This window comes from Colobus angolensis, unplaced genomic scaffold (assembly GCF_000951035.1).
Source record: "Colobus angolensis palliatus isolate OR3802 unplaced genomic scaffold, Cang.pa_1.0 Scaffold428, whole genome shotgun sequence".
Taxonomy (NCBI): Eukaryota; Metazoa; Chordata; class Mammalia; order Primates; family Cercopithecidae; genus Colobus; species Colobus angolensis.
The window spans coordinates 707,132-729,380 of NW_012117688.1; the positions used below are offsets into that span (position 1 = coordinate 707,132).

Below are 22,249 nucleotides of genomic sequence, written 5' to 3' on the forward strand. Positions count from 1 at the left end.
ATGGTTTATTAAGATAAGGACTGACCCCTATTCTTTGAAAGTTGTAAAATAAGTACCTCTTCTAGATTTCTCGTGGAGGGGGCTGCATCAATAAAATATAAATGAGTAGAAAGAGAAAAGGGTTCATATTTGAATTTTTAAAAAAGAAAGGAGAAGAATAAGGAAGACAATACTATACTGAGGAAAGTAAAAAGGGATGGGTACAGCCATGTGAATAAGCCTCCACATGCAAAGTTATATGCTTTATCAAACACCTCTCTAGCTCTGTTTTGTAAATATGTAAAAAGGCTGATCATCTCTGATAGGAGAGACTTTTAGTGAATTTCAGATAACCCCAGAGGAATGGAAACAGGAGGGCGCTAGCTCTGTGCCAAGACTCCAGGGTGGGTTTCACTAACATTTCTTTCTATTCCTTTCCCAAGGCAGATAACCGGGTAGTTCCTACAGTCATCCTAAATGTCCCATTGGGTTTTTTTTTTTTTTTTTTTGAGACGGAGTCTCGCTCTGTGGCCCAGGCTGGAGTGCAGTGGCCGGATCTCAGCTCACTGCAAGCTCCGCCTCCTGGGTTTACGCCATTCTCCTGACTCAGCCTCCCGAGTAGCTGGTACTACAGGCGCCCGCCACCTCGCCCGGCTAGTTTTTTGTATTTTTTTAGTAGAGACGGGGTTTCACCGTGTTAGCCAGGATGGTCTTGATCTCCTGACCTCGTGATCCGCCCGTCTCGGCCTCCCAAAGTGCTGGGATTACAGGCTTGAGCCACCGCGCCCGGCCCCCATTGGGATTTTTAAAAGGATTATTCAAGTCCTGTGTTGCTTTACGGCCCTTATCTTCTAACAGAATAATGGCCAGTCCCCCAATGGCATATAGACCAGAATAAGTTCAAGTTAATGGCTACAAAAAAGCAGGGCAGTGCTAGAGCTAAACTCAGGGGTTCACTACCTGCCTCCTGTACATTGGAGAGAAAAGCCACATACAGGCCCCAACAATGCAAAGAGACAGGAAGGAGAATGGCCACCTCAAAATATAGCAATAAAACAGCAGAGGAAAGAAAAATGTGAACAAGGGCAAGGACAAATGTGAATGTCTCCTCTGTTAAAATTATGGCCCAAATCCAAAGGATGCTCATCTAGAAGCCCAGCATTTGATTCAGTCTTTCTTGTTCATTAGTGCAAATTGCAGCTTTTTACTCTTAACAATTATTGTATTGTTGAGACTTAGTAAACATGACCCATATGGCTGGGAAGTCTATTCATTATCCATTTAAATAGTTAAAGAAAATGAAGAGAGAAAGCTTTTATCCTCCTCTTATTATAGGAAGTTTCCAAACTCTGAATAAACAAATCTCAGATGCTGTTTTGCTGTACCTTAAGGAATGATGGTAGTTTTAGTATTTCTCATAAGCATCTATAATGCATTGATAACAATTTTGAATAATGTTCTGTTCACTTCCAATACACTTTTAGAGTTCTTTACAAAATTAAGAGGCTATAAAATAAATTCCTTCTTATAATATTCTTTTATATAAAATTTATGAGATGTTGATATATTTTTATAAGGATAAAGCCTCAATTGACCCTGTTTTGAAGCCCCCAGTGGAGTGTTTGGGACTCATTGTAAGCCTACTAGGGTGCATACCTTCCGAAAGAACAAGAAAAGCTAAGTAGGTCAATAAAGCCTCTCATTGAATTGTTTGCCTGCATTGTAGCTAACATTTTAGAGTAGTGTTTTTCAAACTCTGTGCGCCACAGGGTAAGTCTCTTGACATGGCATTTAGCAAACAATGAATTCCTTCCCTATAGTTTAAAGGGAAGTATCTTCATTCATAAGAAAGCATGGGAAATACGGCTTACATGCCAAAACATTGTAACCATAGCAGGAATTGCCAACTAGGCAATGTACATCCACGGTTTCTCTTAGAGTGAAAAATACTTTTTTTTCATTCCTAAGAGAAAAATACTCTAAATATGAGAAAAGTGCATTCTATTCTCTCAACAAACAAGAATATTTGTAATTTACTATAATTTATTCCTGTCATTTTTCCTCATGAAATGTGTTTAGATGTGCTTGGCTGATGTTTGTTATAAAGCTTGCTTGGCACTGGGACTCTGAGCTGTACATGCATATGTTGTTTACAGAATCCAAAGGCCTGGAACACGATGGTACTCAAAAATATAGCTGCCTCTGGGAAATTCTCCAGTGATCGAACAATTAAAGAATATGCCCAGAACATCTGGAATGTGGAACCTTCAGATCTAAAGATTTCTCTATCCAATGAATCTAACAAAGTCAATGGAAATTGAATCCTAAAATGTCTCTAGAAAACATAGCTTCTTACTGAACTTGAACATTTTTACAACATTCACTGGTTTTTGTTCTGTTAGCTAATAATCTATAATAGTTGAGTATCTCTGGGAATGGGGAGGGAAATTATATGTAATAGAGCTTAAAAATAAAGTGTCAATTTCCAAGGGCTACATGAGTGCCAAAACTTACTTTATAGCAAATCTAGTGATGCTTTGCTACTGCTGGGATTTACCCCAAAACTAGCCATAAAATTGTAAAACTCCTTAGAACTTTCAAATGCCATTTAAATGAACTAAACCAAAATACAAAAAACGTAACTACATAGAAGCAACTTTCTTACACTGCTATCTGAGTCCAAACCAAAGACCAATGTCTTAGTCCCTGTGGGCTGCTAAAAGAAAATGGCATAAACTGGGTAGCTTATAAACAACAGAAATTGATTTCTCACAGTTCTGGGGGCTGGAAAATCCAAGAGCAAGGCACTGGCCAATTCAGTGTCTGATGAGGGCTACTCTGTGGTTCACAGATGAAGCCTTCTCACTGTATCTTCAAATGGTAGGAGGAGTGAAGAGCTCTTTTGGTCTTAATTTATAAGGGCACTAATCTCATTCATGAGAGCTCAGCCCCACCTCCTATTACCATCACATTAGTGATTAGGTTTTAACATAATTTGGGAGGCAAGCCCAGACATTCGGACCATAGCAACTACCTTATTCACAAATATCCATAGGATGTTTGATAACCACATATTTTTAGATAGGATCTAGATTTTACCAAATTTTGGTTCTCCACAGTGAGATTTCAGCATGTTTTACAAAGTAGATTATGATAAACTAAACAAGAACATTCCATACTGCCTAACATTCGTGATTTCTGTTGTTAAAATGGCAAGTGATTTGTAGAGAGGTCAATGGCTTCAGCTCATCCGACCAGCCCAGTACAATTTTACTTAAAACAATGTACATCACAGGTGGTGTTTGGACCAAGTCTTCATTGAAGATTTCCACTCCTCCCAGACTCATGACCACTGCTTGCTCAGGAAATCTCTGTAGAAAAAGGACCCAGATCAGCTCACACACTTTCCCTACCTAAATAAGCAAAATATTATACATTTTCGTGTTGTGGCCTAAGTAAGCCAGAGCAGCCCTAATTGCCTTGAAGGGCAACATACTCACATTTAGCAAAGCAACTCTTACCTCACGGTTAATAACAGTGTGGGGCTTTTACAAAGCAAGTTGTGTTGGAAGCCAGGAGGAAAGATAACCATCTTGACCCTCTCTTTGTTCCTGTATGCATTGTGTGCAATTTCATAGAGCTGCCAGGGACAGAAAGACAGAGACTCAAAGGCTTGCCATTCAAAGCTGTGGATTTTCTAGTCCTATTTTCCTAAAATTGTACAGAAACAGCCAACTTGGGGAGTTTGTTCCATTAAGTCAGAGACATAAGAACTCTCTGTATCCCCAATTGGCTGTCTCTACAGCTAAAGATCTGAATGCTGCTCAGCTAATATAGAATACTGATAAAACCTCATTCTTCCTTGCTTGAACCCCACTGCAAAATGACAAGGAATTCCTATGGACCCACTCTAGTAGAAGTTTGTTTAAAAGGAAAAAGTCTGCATCTTCCATTTTAGAGCCATTGCAATAGAGACAACATGGAGGTTCCCATAGCAGCCTGGGATACCCTACACCTGCAGCTCCACACAACCCAGATGAGGAGCCAGGCTCTACCTTTGAGCTAAGGAGCCAAAGACAGTTATGCCCATTGGATAAACCTATAGAGGCTATTTAGCGGGGTAGAGAAACTCCTATAATGTCAGAGACCCTCCTTTCAGCTCTAATCAAAGTTTGGCTGAATGAAAAAAATGGCGAAATTAGTATATTTCCGTCAGCATTGAGCTCTTAGTTTACCTTTTTCCCATATTCCAAAGGCACTGTCCTGTCATCCTCTCCATGTAAGATGAGAAGAGGAGAAGAAAGGAATTTAACACTAGGGACAAGTAGAAGGAAAGCATTCAGTTAAAGAATTATACATCGAGATTTCTCCTCTTCTAAGTTAAAGCTTTAGCAAAACACAAGGTCTGTCTAAATTACAAGAAATTTCTTTCCTTCCTTCCAAAGAATAACAATATCATGCATTTAAAATTTCACATAGTAGCTTTTTTTCTCCATGCAAGTTTCCCTCTCTCCCATTTACTCATGCAATTTAATTGGCTGTTTAATTAATTTACTTCTGCGTGATTTTTAGAAATACTAAAAAAAAAAAAAAAAAAACACTAAAAGTCTGATTTTGTACAGTGTTAGAAGAACCTTATATTCTTCTTTACTCCACCTTATTTTGTAACATCTGAAATATTTTATTAAAAGACTAAAAAAGAAAACGAAACTCAAAACCTCAATAAAACAAAAATTATGACAGAATCAGAGACCTCTTTGTAGCAACTTGTTTACTTTTCTCCATAAATGTAGAGGATGGACACGCAGTTAACAGGTCTGATTAGCTTCCTGGTCAACCCCCTAGTTTGCTAATTCAAAAGGGCTATGGCATGAAGAATGTCTTGTCTCCCGCTCCAGTTACTTTGTCAAACAATGTTTCCCTGTTCCCCCAAAATCCTGATACCCATCCATCTCTGCCACAGTGACTCACTGACACCCCTGAGAATGTTGGATTTTCTCAAGTGTGTTGACATAGAAAAAAGTATTGACAACAACTGTCTATTTGGAACCTTTCTTAAATTCTCTAACTATGACAGGCTATGACAGGCCATAACCAACTTGATAAATTCTAGTCATTGGATTTGCTGTCACGTTAGTGAGGTAGATGGTAGATGAGTTTTCGTTATATGGGGAAAAGGGCCTAGAAGTCAGAGATGCCTCAAGAAATGTTAGGCTAGATCCTAGAGGACCTTTAAAAGGTTTTATTTTGTTTTGTTTTGTTTTGTTTCGTTTTGTTTTGTTTTGGGGGGAGTTGTATGTTGGTTTGTTTACAGGATGTCACTCTGTCACACAGTCTGGAGTGCAGTGGCACAATCACAGCTGACTGCAACCTCAACCTCCCAGGTTCAAGTGATCCTCCTGCTTCAGCCCCACATGTAGTTGGGACGACAAGCACGTGCCCCTACGCCTGGCTAATTTTTAAATTTTTTGGTAGAGATGGTGTCTCCCTATGTTGCCCAGGCTGGTTTCAAACTTCTGGGCTCAAGCTATCCTCTCACCTCAGCCTCCCAGAGTGCTGGAATTATAGGCATACGCTAACACTCTCAGCCCTTTAAAAGGTCTTGATAGGCCATAGATATACAACTTCCTGTATGAATTCAGAGATAGTGCTGAATTGGTGAAATCATTGAACTAGACATGAGGAAAATAGCAAATACTAAAAATTCATAGATACTTTACCCAAATCTTGGTGCCCATCTAAGAAGCACAGAACAATATTCTAAGAATAAGAATGATATTCAGGATGTCTCATGTCACCATCCAGTAAGTCACATGATAGCTTCCCCTAGAATCCTTTAGATACAGTAATAATGCACATCTTTTCATCATTAACTTACTTTTCATCATTAGGAAAGACTATTTTGTCTTTTCTCAGGGCATCCATAAATGTACGTAAAAATCCTGGAACATTCCGGTAAATCTATTTTTAAAAAAGAAAAAAATTAATATTTGCCCCATAGCTATGCCATTTGTTATATAGTCTTTCGCTATGAACCAGGGTAACACAGAGTGGTGACTCTCTAAATAAGATAAACTTAACAAAAAACTTCTGCGATTCAAAAAGTAATGCACATCGGGAATTTGGAAAAAAAAGAAAGGAATGTAGAAGAAACAGATAATCCTGCCATCATAGATCATCACTGTCAACATTTTGTTTTCACTTCCTACAAATGGCACCACTAACTCTTACTTTTCTATATAGAAGCAGTGGTATGCAAAACCTAAAAATTGCTTCTACTGTGAACGTAACTGGTTTAGTTGGTGGACAGAATATTCTGATTAGTCAAAAATTCTGACGAAAATACACAATACATAGAAAATTGATTTGAAAGAATTTGAACATTATAAACTTTTGAATATGATTTAATTTGCCAATGCCTTAAAAGACATTCTAGGTTTTAACAATAACTTCAGGACTCCAGATATAATAACGTCCATTCTAGACATATTAAATTTGTTGTTTAATAGCAAAATCCAAGAAATAGAATGCTAGCTAAAACCACTTTTACAATGTTTTGACTCACATAGTCAACATGTAAGTTAGTTTATATGCCCCAGAAACATCCATTTCATCTGGAAATAAGGAGTAAAGGATAGAAACCCTGAGCAATATTGCACCTTTCTCACAAACTTTGAATCCTGCCTCCAAAACTGTATCCCAAACCCATTCATTTCTCCCCATCCCCACTATCACTTAGCCTAAGCCACCCTTCATCTCTTGATTATACTAAGCTGCAATCCCAAGTGGCTTCCCGCTTCTGCCCTCACCCTACCATAATCCAGTTCCCACAGGAAAACCAGAATGACTATTTTAACGTGCAAATCAGATCGTAGTCCTCTTTTGCTTAACACCCTCCAAAGGCAATTGGATTAAACCTGAACGTGTCACCTTGGCCTCCAAGGCCTTGCAGAATCCAGCAGCTGCCTACCTCCCTCTCTGGCCTCATCTCCTATCACCAAGGCCCTTCCTGTCCACCTCCTGGCTTCTGCTTCTGGAACATGTCAGGCCTGATGCCACCTCAAGGCCCTTGTCTTTACTTTTACCCCAGCCTGAGATCTCTAGATTTTCCTATCAGCTGGCTTCATCTCAGGCAGGTCTCAGCTCAGATGCTATTTCTTTAGAGCTGTTTTCCATAACCAGCTATCAAACCTTGCCCCCACCACCCAGTCATTCTCCATCACATTATTTTGGTGCTGTCACAGCACTTCTCACTATTGGGTTTTTTTTAAATGTATTTATCTTCTATCTGTTTCTCCACCAACAATATGAACTTCACAGGCAAATGGACCACAACTCTCTTATTCCCTGTGGTATCCTCAGAAACTAGAAAAGTTCCTGGTACATAATAGATACTTGATAAATATTTGCTAAAGACAAAATGAGTCTATTATGCAAATATCCCTGGTGTACACTTTGTTATTATCTGTCATTTTCCTGTTAGAATGATTGAATTTCAGGTATTATTTATTTTATTTATTTGTTTATTTTGAGACAGGGTCTCATGTTGCTGCCTAGACTGGAGTGGGTGCAGCGGCACGATCATGGCTCACTGCAGCCCTCGAACTCCCAGGTTCAAGCAATCCTCCCACCTCAGCCTCCATAGTAGCTGGGACTACAGGGATGTGCCACCACACCCGACTAATTTTTTGTAGAGAAGGAGTTTCGCCATGTTGCCTAGACTAATCTTGAACTCCTGGGCTCAAAGCCATCTTCTGGTCTTGACCATCCAAAGTGCTGGGATTACAGACATGAGCCACCATGCCTGGCCCAGATTTTAAATCTTTTTTTTTTTTTTTTTTTAGACAGAGTCTCACTCTGTCGGCAAGGCTGGAGTGCAGTGGCACAATCTCGGCTCCCTGCAACCTCTGCCTCCTGGGTTCAAGCAATTCTCCTGCCTCAGCCACCCAAGTAGCTGGGACTACAGGCATGCACCACCATGCCCAGGTAATTTTTATATTTTTAGTAGAGACGGTGTTTCGCCATGTTGGCTAGTCTGGTCTCAAACTCCTGACCTCAAATGATCTGCCTGCCTCGGCCTCCCAAAGTGCTGGGATCACATTTGCAATAAATTTGCAAAGAGGAAAAATAAGCAAAGTATTATACATTTTCATGTTGTGCCTGAGAGAGGAGGGGTAGAGTGGGTAGTAAATGGGACATGGCCAAGGGAAGGAAATACGCACAGAATAGGGAGGTTGAACCCAATAAATACAAACTTCTGCTTCACAATTTTTTAAAAAGAAAAAGAAATTAAAACTTGCCCCATGGCTATAATGTCATTTGTTAATAGTCTCCTACTATGAACTGTAATAATTGAATAGAGACTTTCTAAATAGAACAAACTGAAATACAATTTTTCTGATTTTAGGAAGTAATTCATGTCATTTTAGGGAATGTGGTAAGGAAATGGGTATAAAATAGGTTAGCCAGTACCACTAAATACAAATTTCTGCTTCATAGTTTTGGCTTAGGCCTGCTATTCCCCAGAAATCTCCTTGGTGTTTTGTTTTGTTCTGTTTCGTTCTTCTGAGACGGAGTTTCGCTCTTGTTGCCCAGGCCGGAGTACAATGGCGCGATCTTGGCTCACCACAACCTTTGCCTCCTGGGTTCAAGCGATTCTCCTGCCTCAGTCTCCCAAGTAGCTGGGATTACAGGCACCTGCCACCACGCCTAGCTAATTTTTGTATTTTTAGTACAGACAGGGTCTCGCCATGTTGGCCAGGCTGGTCTCGAACTCCTGACCTCAGGTGATCCATCTGCCTCGGCCTCCCAAAGTGCTGGGATTACAGGCGTGAGCCACCGCGCCCAGCCGGAATCTCCTTGGTTTTGTGGGATTTGTCTGGCCTGAACTTTTTGGCCTGTCTCACAGCAACTGAACTGCATTCAGGTGTGCTCTGGACTTCCTGACACTGCCTTTCCCTCTTTCTTCTCCCTCCTCTTCCATGATAAGGGCAAGATTTCTTGTTTTGTTTTCTCTTTTGTCTTCTGGTACTCCTGGAACTGGAGTATAATTATCCCTGAGGATAATTCAGTAAGAGAAGTCCTCCAGCAATTCATCTTAAATTCTGGAAGAGTAGGAAGAAAGCAAACCCAGGTCAATCTCCTCTCATTATTCCTCATTCCCTCCCACCCTGGAGTGCCCTTTGAGACTCACAGGTCATACCTTCCCCTCCAGCCTAGACCATGGCAATGGGCTCTCCTAATTGGTCTTCCTACCTTCCTCTCTCTTCTGTGATACTACCAGATAAACATCCTTAAAATACCAGTTATATTAAATCTTCTGTTACACAGCTTTGGGCATGTCACACTATCTACTGAAAACAACAACTCCCCGCTAACCTGCAAGCCCATTCACATCTGGCCACAGTCTTTCATTCCAAACCCTGCTCACTTCCAGTCTATCTGCCTGTAATTAGAAGATGGAGGTTTGAGTCTCATTTCTTCTTCTTGTAAGATGTGACAATTAGGCGAGCCTCTAAGTCTCCATTTCTCTCATCTCTAAGTGGAAGCAATGATGACAAACTCACAGAGTTGCCGTGAGGATTTAAAAGAATAATGAGTGTGAAAGCCTTGTGTGGAGCCCTCTATTAACTCTCAGGCCACTTATGACATAGAACTGCCCCATTCCTGCCAGGGGTCTGCGTTCACATGCACCTGTTCCTTGCGCTGTTTCCTAACTGCTTTCCCTCACCTTCAAGAAAGAAGCTTAGGTCCAATACGCTGTGAAGTCTTCACTGGCCACACCTGTGAGCAACGCCGCTCTCTTCTGTAATTCTACCTATCTTGAATTCTCCCTGCCTTTTCCTGTCATACATAACACCTTAGCCTAATTTGTAACAGAAAGGGGATGGAAAGGAACAAGTATTTGTCTAGTGCTTACTAGCAGCTGGGTACTTCACATACATTATCTTCCTTAATTCAATCTTCACAACGACCCTGTGCAGTAGGCGTCATCAACCCCTTAGTAAAAAAATGGGAAAACTTAGAGAGGGAGAAACAACTTACCAAGGTTATAAAGGGTATGTGGCCAAGGACAGATTTGAACCCAAGTCTGAGTGGCTCCACAGCCCATACTCTTTTTCCACAACATCATGCTGCCTTTTGATTCTGAGTAACAAAACTGATTCCAAAGAGACCCATAGAAATCCCTGCTGTTACTTTATACCTCCTATTTGTGTCCTGTCTCCCCAACCAAACAGAAAGCCTCTTGAGGTTGAGAACACATGCCTTTTACTATATCTGTATGTCTCACTCCATTTACACCTTCTTATTCACTAATGATCAGTTACGGCATTCTACTGAGCATAAAAAAAATAAAAAATAAAAAAAAGCTGACATCCACTGAGGGCTCACTCTCTGCCGGGCACAACTGTAGATGTGTTTCATATATTAATTCATTTAATTATCACAGCAATCTTGAGTAGACTATAATTACCCCATTTTACAGATGAGGAAGTCAAAGCATTAAAAGTAAGTTTACACAGCTATTAAACGACAATCCTGGAAATCAAACCTGGCAAGTCTGACACTAGAGCCATCATTCTTTAAGACTGAAATACACAGGACTGTTATACTTCTAGACCTTAGAGTACCTATTAAACTTCTAGACCTTAGAGTACCTATTAAACTAAAGTTTATGACATTTTAAATTAAATCTCAAACTTGAAAGAATGGGGAAATTTACCTCTTTTAGTAATAGAAGAATTGTTACAGACTAAACCTTTCACAAAAGACAACTAGAAAAATTGGACAAAATATTTTTTAAAACTCTTCTTGAAGGTGTCAGAGAGCTACCAAGGCAGTGAGATCTGGAGACATTTAGATCCTGGAGAGAAGGGGTGATCAGAGAGGTGAGCCTGACACCATATTTCTCTTTGAGACAGAGCTACCAAGTCAAAGGAAAGCAAGAAACTAGAGGCAAAAGAACACAGAACAGATGACACAAAAAAGAACGTAATAAGAAAGTATATTTGAACCTCAATATATAATGATTACATAAAATATAAATAGACTAAATACTACAATTAATAAGGTTTATTATGTCAGAAATCAGAACCCTACTATATGGCACTTACAAGAGATATATATTAAATGCAAGAATTTAGAAAAGTTGAGATCAAGTAATAGAAAAACATATATCATGCAAACACTAATCAAAACAAAGATATACAAATATATCTCGACAAAGTCAACTTTAAGTCAAGAAGCAATATTGATCACAAAAAAGGTGAACATTTTATGATGAAAATGAGAATTCACCTGGAAGATATGAAAACTAAATCATAGGTTGGGCATGGTGGCTATTGCCTGTAATCCCAGCACTTTGGGAGGCTGAGGCAGGTGTATCACCTGAGTCAAGAGTTTAAGACTAGCCTGACCAACATGGTGAAATCCTGTCTCTACTAAAAATACAAAAAATTAACCAGGTGTGGTGGCACATGCCTGTAATCTCAGCTACTTGGGAGGCTGGGGCAGGAGAGTAGCTTGAACTCAGGAGGCAGAGGTTGCTGTGAGCTGAGATCACGTCCCTGTACTCCAGTCTGGGCGACAAGAGTGAAACTCCGTTTCAAAAAAAAAAGAAAAAAAACACTCAACTAAGTCATAATATTATTAGGCATATGTACCTAACAACATAACCTCAAAAAAACTAAAACAAAAATTGACAGTACTAAAATAGGAATAAATAATTCCACAATCAAGATGAGGTATTTTAATAATCCTCTTTGAGTAACTGAAAAAACAAGCAGTCCAAAAAATCAGTAACAATAGACCAAATTTGAACATGATTAATAATCCCGATTTAATCGACATACATAGAATACTGCATGAAAAACAGCAGAACACATTCTTTTCAAGCATATGGAAAATTTGCCAAAATTGACCATACGTTAGTACATAAAGCGAGTCTCAACAAATTTCAAAAGACTAAAATCATACACAGAATATTCTTGGATCTTGAGATAATTAAGGTAAAAATCACTAAAAAACATAATCAAATGCCCAAATGCATGGAAGTTATAAATCATACTTCTAAATAATCCATAGAGTCAAGGAGGAAATCACAATAATATTATAAAGTATTTGGAACTAAATGATAATTACAACACACTTCAAAATTTGGATGCAGCTGAAGTGTGGTTTAGGTGAAGTATGCCTTAGTGCTTAAATTAGAAAAAAATAGTAAATATAAACTATTAGATGGTATTAAGTACTATCTGAAGAAATTTTTAAATAATAACATTAAATCCAAAGAACATATGAGATAGGGAATAATACAGGTAAAACCAGAAATTAAAAATATAGAAACCCCATAACACAGAAGACGAACAAAGTCAAAGTTGGCTCTTTGAAAAGACTGACAAAATTAATAAACTTCTGCTGTGAGTGTTGGCTGCTTCTTCTTATTCTTAGATAACAGAAGCCATCACTCCTAAAAGGTTACGCCATCCTCCCGCCCCTCCTCCACTGCCTACCCTAGGGGAGGGCAGAAACAACAGGCTCTTTACCTCAAAGCTTAGCACCCCGCCTGAATCAGGCCAAAGCTAGACTTTGCTTGAGGTCACATCCTTGTTCTGCTCTTCCCCCTTTCCAGTGCTACTACCCTCATTCCCTTAGGGATTTTTTTCCTGAAGAACATTTCCTCAATAAATCAAACACACCAAATCTCTGTCTCCGGCTTTGCTTCTAGGAGAATATGACCTAAAACTGAAACTAAACAAAACCTAAATGAGAAATAAATGTAAAATTAAATAAATAAATAATAAATAAAATACAATACTCATGAATTTGAAGACTTAATATTAGAAAGATACTAAGTCCACCAAATTGATCTCAAGTCCCCCAAATAGATCCAATGCAATCCCAAAGTCCCAGTAAGTTTTCTGTAGAACATAGGTGTATTTCAAAATGTATACAGAAATGGAAAGGGTTAAGAATAGCCAAGACAAGCCGGGCACGGTGGCTCAAGCCTGTAATCCCAGCACTTTGGGAGGCCGAGACGGGCGGATCACGAGGTCAGGAGATCGAGACCATCCTGGCTAACACGGTGAAACCCCGTCTCTACTAAAAAATACAAAAATCTAGCCGGGCGAGGTGGCGGGCGCCTGTAGTCTCAGCTACTCGGGAGTCCGAGGCAGGAGAATGGCGTGAACTCGGGAGGCGGAGCTTGCAGTGAGCCGAGATGGCACCACTGCACTCCAGCCTGGGCAACAGAGCTAGACTCCGTCTCAATAAAAAAAAAAAAAGAAACATCTCTTTATCATGACATATCATTAAGAAAGTGAAAAGACAAAATAAAATAATAGAATATATTTACAATACAAATAATTTTCTAATGACTCGTATCTAGCATCTACGAAGAAATTCAACAACTAAAAAGAAATACAATCCACCTGCAAAATGGGCAAAAGACATGAACAAGTACCTCACAAGAGATGATATCCAAAAGGCTAATAAACATATTAAAAGTTGCCCAACCTCACTGGTTATCAGGGAAATGCAAATTAAAGCCATATTGATATATCAATATGAGGGCAAGGATTTGAAGCAACTGGAGCTCTCAGACAGGATTGGTGAGAGAGTAAAGTGGTAAAGTCATTTAGGAAAACTTGCACTATAATTATTAAAGCTGGCCATATGGATATCTTATTACCCCACAATTCCACTCCTAGGGTATACCCTGGTGAAATTCTTGTACATGTTTACAGAATACAGGTTCAAGAACATTCATAACAACAATATTGTTAATTTCCCCAAATTGAAAGTAATACAATTATAATAAACAACACAATAGATCAATAAATTTTGGTATATACAAACAATGGAATAGTATATAGCAATGAAAATAACCAACCTACAGCTATACTATACACATCATGAATAAAATCAAATATAATGCTGGGTGAAAAAAATAAAATATATTCTATATAATTTTACTTTTATATAAAGTTCACAGACAAAACAGTATTACTTAGAGATGCATATACAGGTGGTAACACTATAAATAAATGCATAGATATGATTACCATAAAATTCATCTAAGAATTCCATCTAAGGACTAAGGATTACATCTAAAATAAGGCTTACTGGATTAGGAAGTAAAATACAGAGGACTTCTAGAGTGTGGGTGATGCTCATTTCTTGACATAGGTGATAGTTACACGGGTGTTCAGTTTATAATTGCTCATTAAATCATGTATTTTGCTTATTTTGCTAAATTTCAACATTAACACATTTTTAAAAACAAACTAAATAAAAAGATTGCATTTGACTTACGTTACACACCTACAATTTAATGAATTCATTAGTAATGACTTAGAGTAATATGATAGATATGCAAATAATGGTTATATTGTATTAAAATGAATGTTCGGTTTCTAGAACCAATTGAAAGTATCTTATTTATTATATCTTAAATTACTCAGCATTCAGTATTTTGCATCGTAGAGGGGATTCCTATATTTAGTTAAACTTAGATATTAAAGCCATTTTCAAGAGTATGTGATTATGTGAACTCACTGTCCTAGGAAGTGGTGAGCTACTTTTCCCTGAAAATAGTTAAGTAAGTTTCAGAAATTGTCTCTACGATGGAATTCTATCTATGATGGTTTATTGTACAAAAAATTCCTAAAGTTGTTAGAGTAACATACTCCAAGATGTCTTACAGTATGAAACAACAATGTAGAATAATTTTTAAATTGAGGCCATGTATCCTTCTAAGACTTTCTCTCTCTCTCTCTCTCTCTCTCTCTCCCCCTCTCTCATTTGCTAACATTTATATGGATGTACAACTATAAACAATTAAGCATTAGGTATAGAATAAGATTATAAAGTTAGGGTAGTCTACAAAATAGATTTTTTTTTCTTTGAAACAAAGTCTCGCTCTGTCACCAGGCTGGAGTGTAGTGGTGTGATCTCAGCTCACTGCAACCTCCACCTCCTGGGTTCAAGTGACTCTCCTGCCTCAGCCTCCTGAGTAGCTGGGACTACAGGTGTGCGCCACCACGCCCAGCTAATTTTTGTATTTTTAGTAGAGACAGGGTTTCACCATGTTAGCCAGGATGGTCTCAATCTCTTGACCTCATGATCTACCCGCCTCAGCCTCCCAAAGTGCTGGGATTACAGGCGTGAGCCACCTCGCCCAGCCAAAAATAGATATTTTTAAACTGCATCTTGTGTCTTGTGGCCCAATTCTTTGTACTTTTTTTTTTTTTTTTTAAGATGAAGTCTCGCTCTGTGGCCAGGCTGGAGTGCAATGGCACCATCTGGGCTCACTGCAACCTCCGCCTCCCAGGTTCAAGTGATTCTCCTGCCTCAGCCTCCCGAGCAGCTGGGACTACAGGCACGCTCCATCATGCCCAGCTAATTCTTGTATTTTTAGTAGAGACGGGGTTTCACCATGTTGGCCAGGATGGTCTCGATCTCTTGACCTTGTGATCTGCCTGCCTCAGCCTGCCAAATTGCTGGGATTACAGGCGGGAGCCACCATGCCCAGCCTTTGTACTTATTTTCTTGGAAAGTTTGTCTTCTTTATCTGGGATACTGTGTAAAAGTATTTAGCAGCTTCCTTAAATTCTCTAGAAAGTTTCTTATGATAAAGTTATGAAAGATATATAAGTGACATTCATAGGGCTCAAAAATGATGCATGAAATGTTTGCTTTCACTTTTAAGAAGAAAATAAAATTAAAGAATAAACTTAAGGCAAGTCTATCTACTACAAAATTATAAAAGAGACATCATTAGAAGAAAATAAAACAAATATCAAACCCGAAGGCCATGGGTTCCCTTCTGTGGTAACTGGTTAATAAACTGTCTCAGATTAGAATGACTTAAAAACATATAAAACTACTTAAGAAAAGGAAGACTGTTAATAAACATAGACATGTAGAAATAGCCTACACTGTATCAAAATAGCCTACTTTGATCCCTTGTAAAGATGAACCAGAGTCTCACCTTTAACAAAGGATAATTGATACTTGCAACCCACATGTTGGTAAACGGAGCTTCCAAGACAATAGCATCAGCTGGGCATCCTTGAAAATTAAAGAAAGAAAGAAAGGAATCAGTACCTCCCCTATTCAAATACCATCTTTCCTAGATAAGGGGTCTTCAAGATCTTGTACATGAGCTACATGCACCAAAATTATTTGTGAAGGTTATTAATAATGCAAATTCCTGGACCCCACCTCAAATTTATGAGTCAGATTCTCCACGGTGAGGGCTGAGAATGTGCATTTTAACACACTTCCACCCTCCCCTCCCCAAGAGGTTTCTGTGCACATGATGATAATTGAAAACCACTACCTTCTTCTATGAACACAACCAGGTAATCGTGGCTTGGATAACTAATGAAAGCAAGGCCGGGCATGGTGGCTAACGCTTGTAATTCCAGCACTTTGGGAAGCTGAGGCGAGCAGATCATGAGGTCAAGAGATTGAGACCATCCTGGACAACATGATGAAACCCCATCTCTACTAAAAATACAAAAATTAGTTGGACGTGGTGGCACACACCTGTAGTCTCAGCTACTCAGGAGGCTGAGGCAGAAGAGTTGCTTGAACCCGGAAGGTGGAGGTTGCAGTGAGCCGAGATTGCGCCACTGCATTCCAGCCTGGCGACAGAGCAAGACTCCGTCAAAGGAAGAAAGAAAAAAAGGAAGGAAGGAAGGAAAGAAGGAAGGAAGGAAGGAGAGAGAGAGGGAGGAAGGGAGGGAGGGAGGGAGGGAAGGAAGGAAGGAAGGAAGGAAGGAAGGAAGGAAGGAAGGAAGGAAGGAAGGAAGGAAGGAAAGAAAGAAAAGAAAGACAGAGAAAAGAAAGAAAGAAAAGTACTACAGGAAGACAGTGTTCTGCAGTCCATTGCTAAGAATGTGCCAGAGGTTGACTGGGTTGTTTTGGTCAACACTGCCTCTGAGAACAATTAGAAAAGGTATGGTTGGTTAAGGTATGTATACATACGTGTTTGAATGGATATTAGAGCTATTGGTCAGTGAGAAACTGCAGAACCAATACCAAAAGAGAGAAGTCTAGAGAGTTTCAGCTGCCTTTGCCCTCAACTCAATTAAAGTAATAGTTGTGGCTGAGAGGATCAGAAACGAGACAAAACTTTCAGCATTCTCACAAAATCCAAATAACAGAAATTAGAGTTCAGGATCTGACAAGAGAGAGGACCCCAGTACATTTCTCAGGTTTTTGGTTATGATCTCAAAGAACTACACTCTAGGAATAATGTGAACTAGAAACAGACCTGCCATCATAAAGACTGAAGACCAGCTTCAGATCAGCTCAATCTCTGATTAGATTAAGGTGATCTGTCCCTACCATAACTGCCTTTCAGGGGAAGAGTAAATTATATCTAGAAGAAGATAATATCACTTCAAGCCTCAAATCATTTCTATGATTTTCCATAAACCATGTGTAGCCCTTAATCAAAAATAGCCATACAAAGATGAGTAAAACACACACACACAAAAGCAGATAATTGTAACGTAAATATTTAAATTGTATGGCATTAGGGTAATGAATATTTGCATTTATATAGCATCTCTATATATGGAGTAAATTCTAATTTTAATTTTGTAAAAATGACTTGACCCTGTTCAAAGAGATTCTAATTCTTCAAATCAGCTATGGTCAAAGATTCTGATACAAACAGTTAGATCACTTTGAAAAATCCTGACATAAATATTACTAAGAAGGACTGCAGAAAGCCAGTTCTGTGTATTATTTAATGATACAGTATTTTTATCCTGTAATTTAAATTAATATCATATCAAAGGAGGACTCTTTTTTGTTTGTTTGTTTGAGACAGATTCTTGCTAGAATGCAGTGGCGATCTCGGCTCACTGCAACTTCTGCCTCCTGGGTTCAAGCAATTCTCCTGCCTCCACCTCCCAAGTAGCTGGGATAACAGGCACCCACCACTGTGCCCAGCAAATTTTTGTATTTTTAGTAGAGACAGGGTTTCACCATTTTGGCCAGGCTGGTCTCGATCTCCTGACCTTGTGATCAGTCCGCCTCAGTCTCCCAAAGTTCTGGGATTACAGGCATGAGCTACCACACTGGCCAAGGAGGATTGTTTCAAAGGTGATTTTAACTTGTTCCTTCATATTTATTTTCAACTGCAGAACCTGAAAACACAGCTATCATTTTATATTAAATGGAGATAAAAAAAGAAAGTCCGTTGCACTGCCAGAAATCATCTAAAATTGGGATGCTTTTGGTGACTGTATGTTCAAAGTGTACACAATAGTCTCTTAACTGTTTTTACTTTCCCATCTTCAGGTGGGAAGTTATACCACTTAAGCATTTTATATTACCTTTTTCTTCTAACACTTTTGCAGCATTTGTTGCAACTCTGTAAAGCAATGAGAATTAGTACAAATGTTAAGCAATAACTTAACAGTACAAAATGCAACTTCTGATATGAACATCTGATAAAAGCTCTGGGCTCTCTGGTTAGAAAAATGCATATAGATACAAAATTTGCACACTATGTCAAAGGGTTCCACAGGCCCTATATTAAAGGTCATTTCCTTTCTTTCTTTTTTTGTGGGGAGACAGTCTCCCTCTGTCACCCTGGCTGGAGTGCAATGGTACAATCTCAGCTTACTGCAACCTCCACCTCCCTGGGCTCAAGTGATTCTCCTGCCTCAGCTTCCTGAGTAGCTGGGATTACAGGCATGCACCATCAAGCCCAGCTAATTCTTGGTACTTTTAGCAGAGACGGGGTTTGGCCATGTTGGCCAGGCTGGTCTCAAACTCCTGGCCTCAAGTGATCGGCCCACCTCAACCTCCCAAAGTGCTAGAATTACAGGTGTGAGCCACCCCGTCTGGCCAAGGATCCTTTTCTTTAAAACCCTCAGAAAGACTTGGACTTCAATGTAATAGATAATCATACAGCTGAAGGGACCTTCTGTTGTTTTACAAATGGCATGGTGAGATGGCAAGATCTTCAGCCACTTCTAGAGTGTGAAAGTGATCAGCAAAGAGTCCCTGTCTTCTGGCTCAGTGCTCCTTCCACTACTGACTGCTGCCTTTGATAGGACACTAAAGCCTCAAGGACCTGCCTAAGGACACATTTGCAGATCTTACTTACCCTGTACCCAGAGAGTGGCCCCAGAGACACACGGGAGTGATGCCACTTCTTGCCTTGGTCCACTCATAGACACGAATGGCATCCGTAGTCAGTCCCTCCTCTGTGGGCTTACCCGTAGAGTCCCCAAATCCTGGCAGCAAGAAAAGGCAAACACAGTATCACTGCCTTCAAAATGAGGGGTCATCAGAGGCCCCCCATTTATTGAAAAATCTTTGTACACCATTCTTAACACATACCTCTGTAGTCAACAGACAAGACATGAAAGCCACCATCACTCAGCACCTAGGTAACAAAGGAGCTGTTATCACTTTAATTAGAAGATGTGAACAGAAAAGGCTTCTCCTCCCTATATCCATCCATATCACATCACAAGGAGGGCTCTTTCAAAGGTAATTTTAACTTGTTTATTAGTATTTATTTTTTAACTGCAGAACCTAGAGAAACAGCTAGTATTTTATATTAGATGAAGATTAAAAAGAAAGTTTGTTGCACTGTCAGAAACTCTCCAAAGTTAGGATGCTCTAGGTATCTGTAGGTTCAAAGCACACACACTAGTTTAACAGGTGGGGAAAGATGTATTTTTGAAGTCTGGTGTTTGACTTCCAACTTGAGAAGCCAAGGCTCAGTGGGAGAGATGGAGAGCAGGAAGGCTTAGCAGGGTCAGACACCCAGAGTCTCATGCTGGCTCTGCCGCTTACCTGCTGTGTGACCTTGGCCAAGTTATTTAACATTTACATATGTAAATATTATTCTGAAAAGTGAGAAATAATAATAGTCACCTTTAGGTCTACGAATGTCTTTTTTTTTAAATTCCTTGAGAATAAGAACTCTACACAGAGTTGTAGTAGAGACAATCAAAAAGTGGAAGCTATTTATATTAAATATGAAAAAAGTTAATTTCAATTAAAAAAAAGAGATCACTCTAATATATGAGACCACTGCCAAGCTTTTAGTAAGTAAAGAAGGAGAGACTATGAAAACATAATTTGTCATGAAATGAAATACAATGATTGTTGGGTGTGGTGGTGCAGGCCTGTAATCCCAGCTACCAGGGAGGCTGAGGCAGGAGAATCACTTGAACCTAGAAGGCTAAGGTTGCAGTGAGCAACCAAGATCACACCACTGCATGCCAGCCTGGGCGACAGAGACTCTGTCTCAAAAAACAATAAATACATAAATAAATAAATAAATAAGAAGAAATACAATGATAGATAAAGAGAGATAAAAAAGGACAAAATTTTACTGTGCCGACACTTTTGAAACTTTATTTAATCCTCACAACTGTACTGTAAAGTAGACATTATCCCCATTTTACAGTTAAACTGAGTCTTGTGGAGTTTAAGTAACTTATTTAAGATCGTCCAATTCGCTAGAATTAGAACCAAGATTCACTCCTGGGTCTTCCTCTGTCCAAATACTGTGCTTCTCCTACTGCATTTTAGATCCGGTGGCAAAACCTCATTAGGAACCTGTAAATACAAATTGAACTAATAATGAGGAGCTAAATGTAGCTTTTACATATCTGTTACATTCCCTCCAAAAAAGTTAGCCAAGGCACATGGCGGCTAAGCATCCAGGAAAATGGGAATATCCATGTGTGTTGCAGCACATGTTGAAGGACCACTTGGATTGTTGGAAGCAACACAATCCAAGAACAATACCAGCAGCACACCCTACTCCTAAGAATTCACCTCTAGAAAAAAGACACAAAAGAAGAAAAAGCTAGGTGCTTATAGTTTTCTGAAACAATACTAGTTAAACAAATGCAGGGAGAAAAAAAATCTTATATACAACAGCAGTAGAATAGTTAAGTAAACAATTGCTTATAAATATAACTGAGAATGATATAGCCTTTAAACTGGATAACTATCATGACTGTGAAAACATGGAAGAATGTCTACAAAATAGTTTGAAGTAAAAGAGCACAACATAAAAGTGCATATAGATACAATCATAGTAACAAAAGCTTTTTATAAAGAGAAATAAAAACTAGGTGGGAATGCAAATAAATGAAAATAGCTGTATTAGTCTGTTGCCATGATGAATACATGAATGAACGAAAATTTAATAATGAAAATTTATTTTTTTTAATCTTCTCTCCAGAGGAGGGAAGGAAGGGCTAAGGAAGTTTGGTTCTGTTGGGGAATGATGACAGTGGCATTTGCTACCCACAGTCTGCCTGGGAGCAAAGTCCTGCCATACCAGCCATTCTCCTCCCCTACCCATCCTAACTACCACAAGGATCACCTGTCTGCATTTCACACCCACAGCTCTTCTCCTTTCTGGGAACACTGAGACAGCTCTGAGTGGGAGGGGAAAAGCACGCACATTCTTATGGGCATCAGCTTTATCGCATTCCATGTGGGGAATGCAAAGGGCAGGGTGCAGAGGGGAAAGCAAAACTAAAAATGAATAAACATGGTCCTTCTAGGTAACATTGCACCCAGCCCCCTGCTGCTCCACAAGGGGATGAGGGGAGGGGACAGGAGAGGAGCTTCCTGTCTGCAAAGGGGAGGGAGGATGAAGAAAGCACTGGAGATACTGGTACTGCCAGGATTCTGGGCCCCACTAATATTGTTTGACCAGGAAAGAACTCCGAGGTGGGAGCCAGCATGTGGGAGGAGAGACCAAGTCCCTGTGGTCAACAGCCAGTCACCTGCAGCGGAGATTACCTAACCAGAGGGTGGAAGAGGATAAACAGGCAGCTTGCTCAACCAGTTTTAAGGCAGATATGGCTAAGTAGAAAACCTGCCATCTTCTGCATACCTGGAAACACAAGGGCTGTCCCAACAAGCCAGAGTCATGCAGCAGAGAGTGAGGAGAGCAAGTGTGGCCACCATGCTACTCTACAAAGCCTTACATGGGCTGAAGCCAGGGTTTCAATGACTTTTTTTCTTTTTTTGAGTCAGGGTCTCTTCACTCTGTCTTTCAGGCTGTAGTGTGGTGGCACAATCCTAGCTTATTGCAGCCTCAAACTCCCAGTCTCTAGCAATCCTCTCGCCTCAGTCTCCTGAGTAGCTGGAATTGCAGGCAAGTACCACCACATCCAGTGAATTTTAAATTTTTTTGTAGAGACAGGGTCTCATGAAGTTGAGACCTTGGTCTTGAACTCCCTGTCTCAGCCTCCCAAAGTGTTGG

General features: G+C 39.6%; 2 protein-coding genes across 6 annotated transcripts in view; one reads left to right on the top strand and one right to left on the bottom strand.

The window, feature by feature from the left end:
* PYGL (phosphorylase, glycogen, liver) overlaps positions 1-22,249 on the top strand; it is an 89,461-nt gene that overhangs the window by 40,554 nt on the left and 26,658 nt on the right. For 3 of the 4 annotated variants that reach the window (XM_011956879.1, XM_011956881.1, XM_011956883.1), the window contains one exon: positions 2,136-2,474. The exons of the other annotated variant lie outside the window; for it this stretch is intronic. In XM_011956879.1, the coding sequence (XP_011812269.1) occupies positions 2,136-2,300 (165 nt within the window). In that variant the 3' untranslated portion in view covers positions 2,301-2,474. Of the gene's footprint in view, positions 1-2,135; positions 2,475-22,249 lie in introns of those variants that run through there. 4 annotated transcript variants of the gene reach the window in all.
* Positions 2,721-22,249, bottom strand: part of ABHD12B (abhydrolase domain containing 12B) — a 31,995-nt gene continuing 12,466 nt past the window's right edge. For both annotated transcript variants that reach the window (XM_011956878.1, XM_011956877.1), the window contains 8 exons: positions 19,348-19,393; positions 19,112-19,241; positions 18,333-18,370; positions 15,971-16,050; positions 5,858-5,940; positions 4,215-4,293; positions 3,501-3,619; positions 2,721-3,350 (listed from right to left, as the gene is read on the bottom strand). In XM_011956878.1, the coding sequence (XP_011812268.1) occupies positions 3,323-3,350; positions 3,501-3,619; positions 4,215-4,293; positions 5,858-5,940; positions 15,971-16,050; positions 18,333-18,370; positions 19,112-19,241; positions 19,348-19,393 (603 nt within the window). In that variant the 3' untranslated portion in view covers positions 2,721-3,322. The remainder of the gene's footprint in view (positions 3,351-3,500; positions 3,620-4,214; positions 4,294-5,857; positions 5,941-15,970; positions 16,051-18,332; positions 18,371-19,111; positions 19,242-19,347; positions 19,394-22,249) is intronic.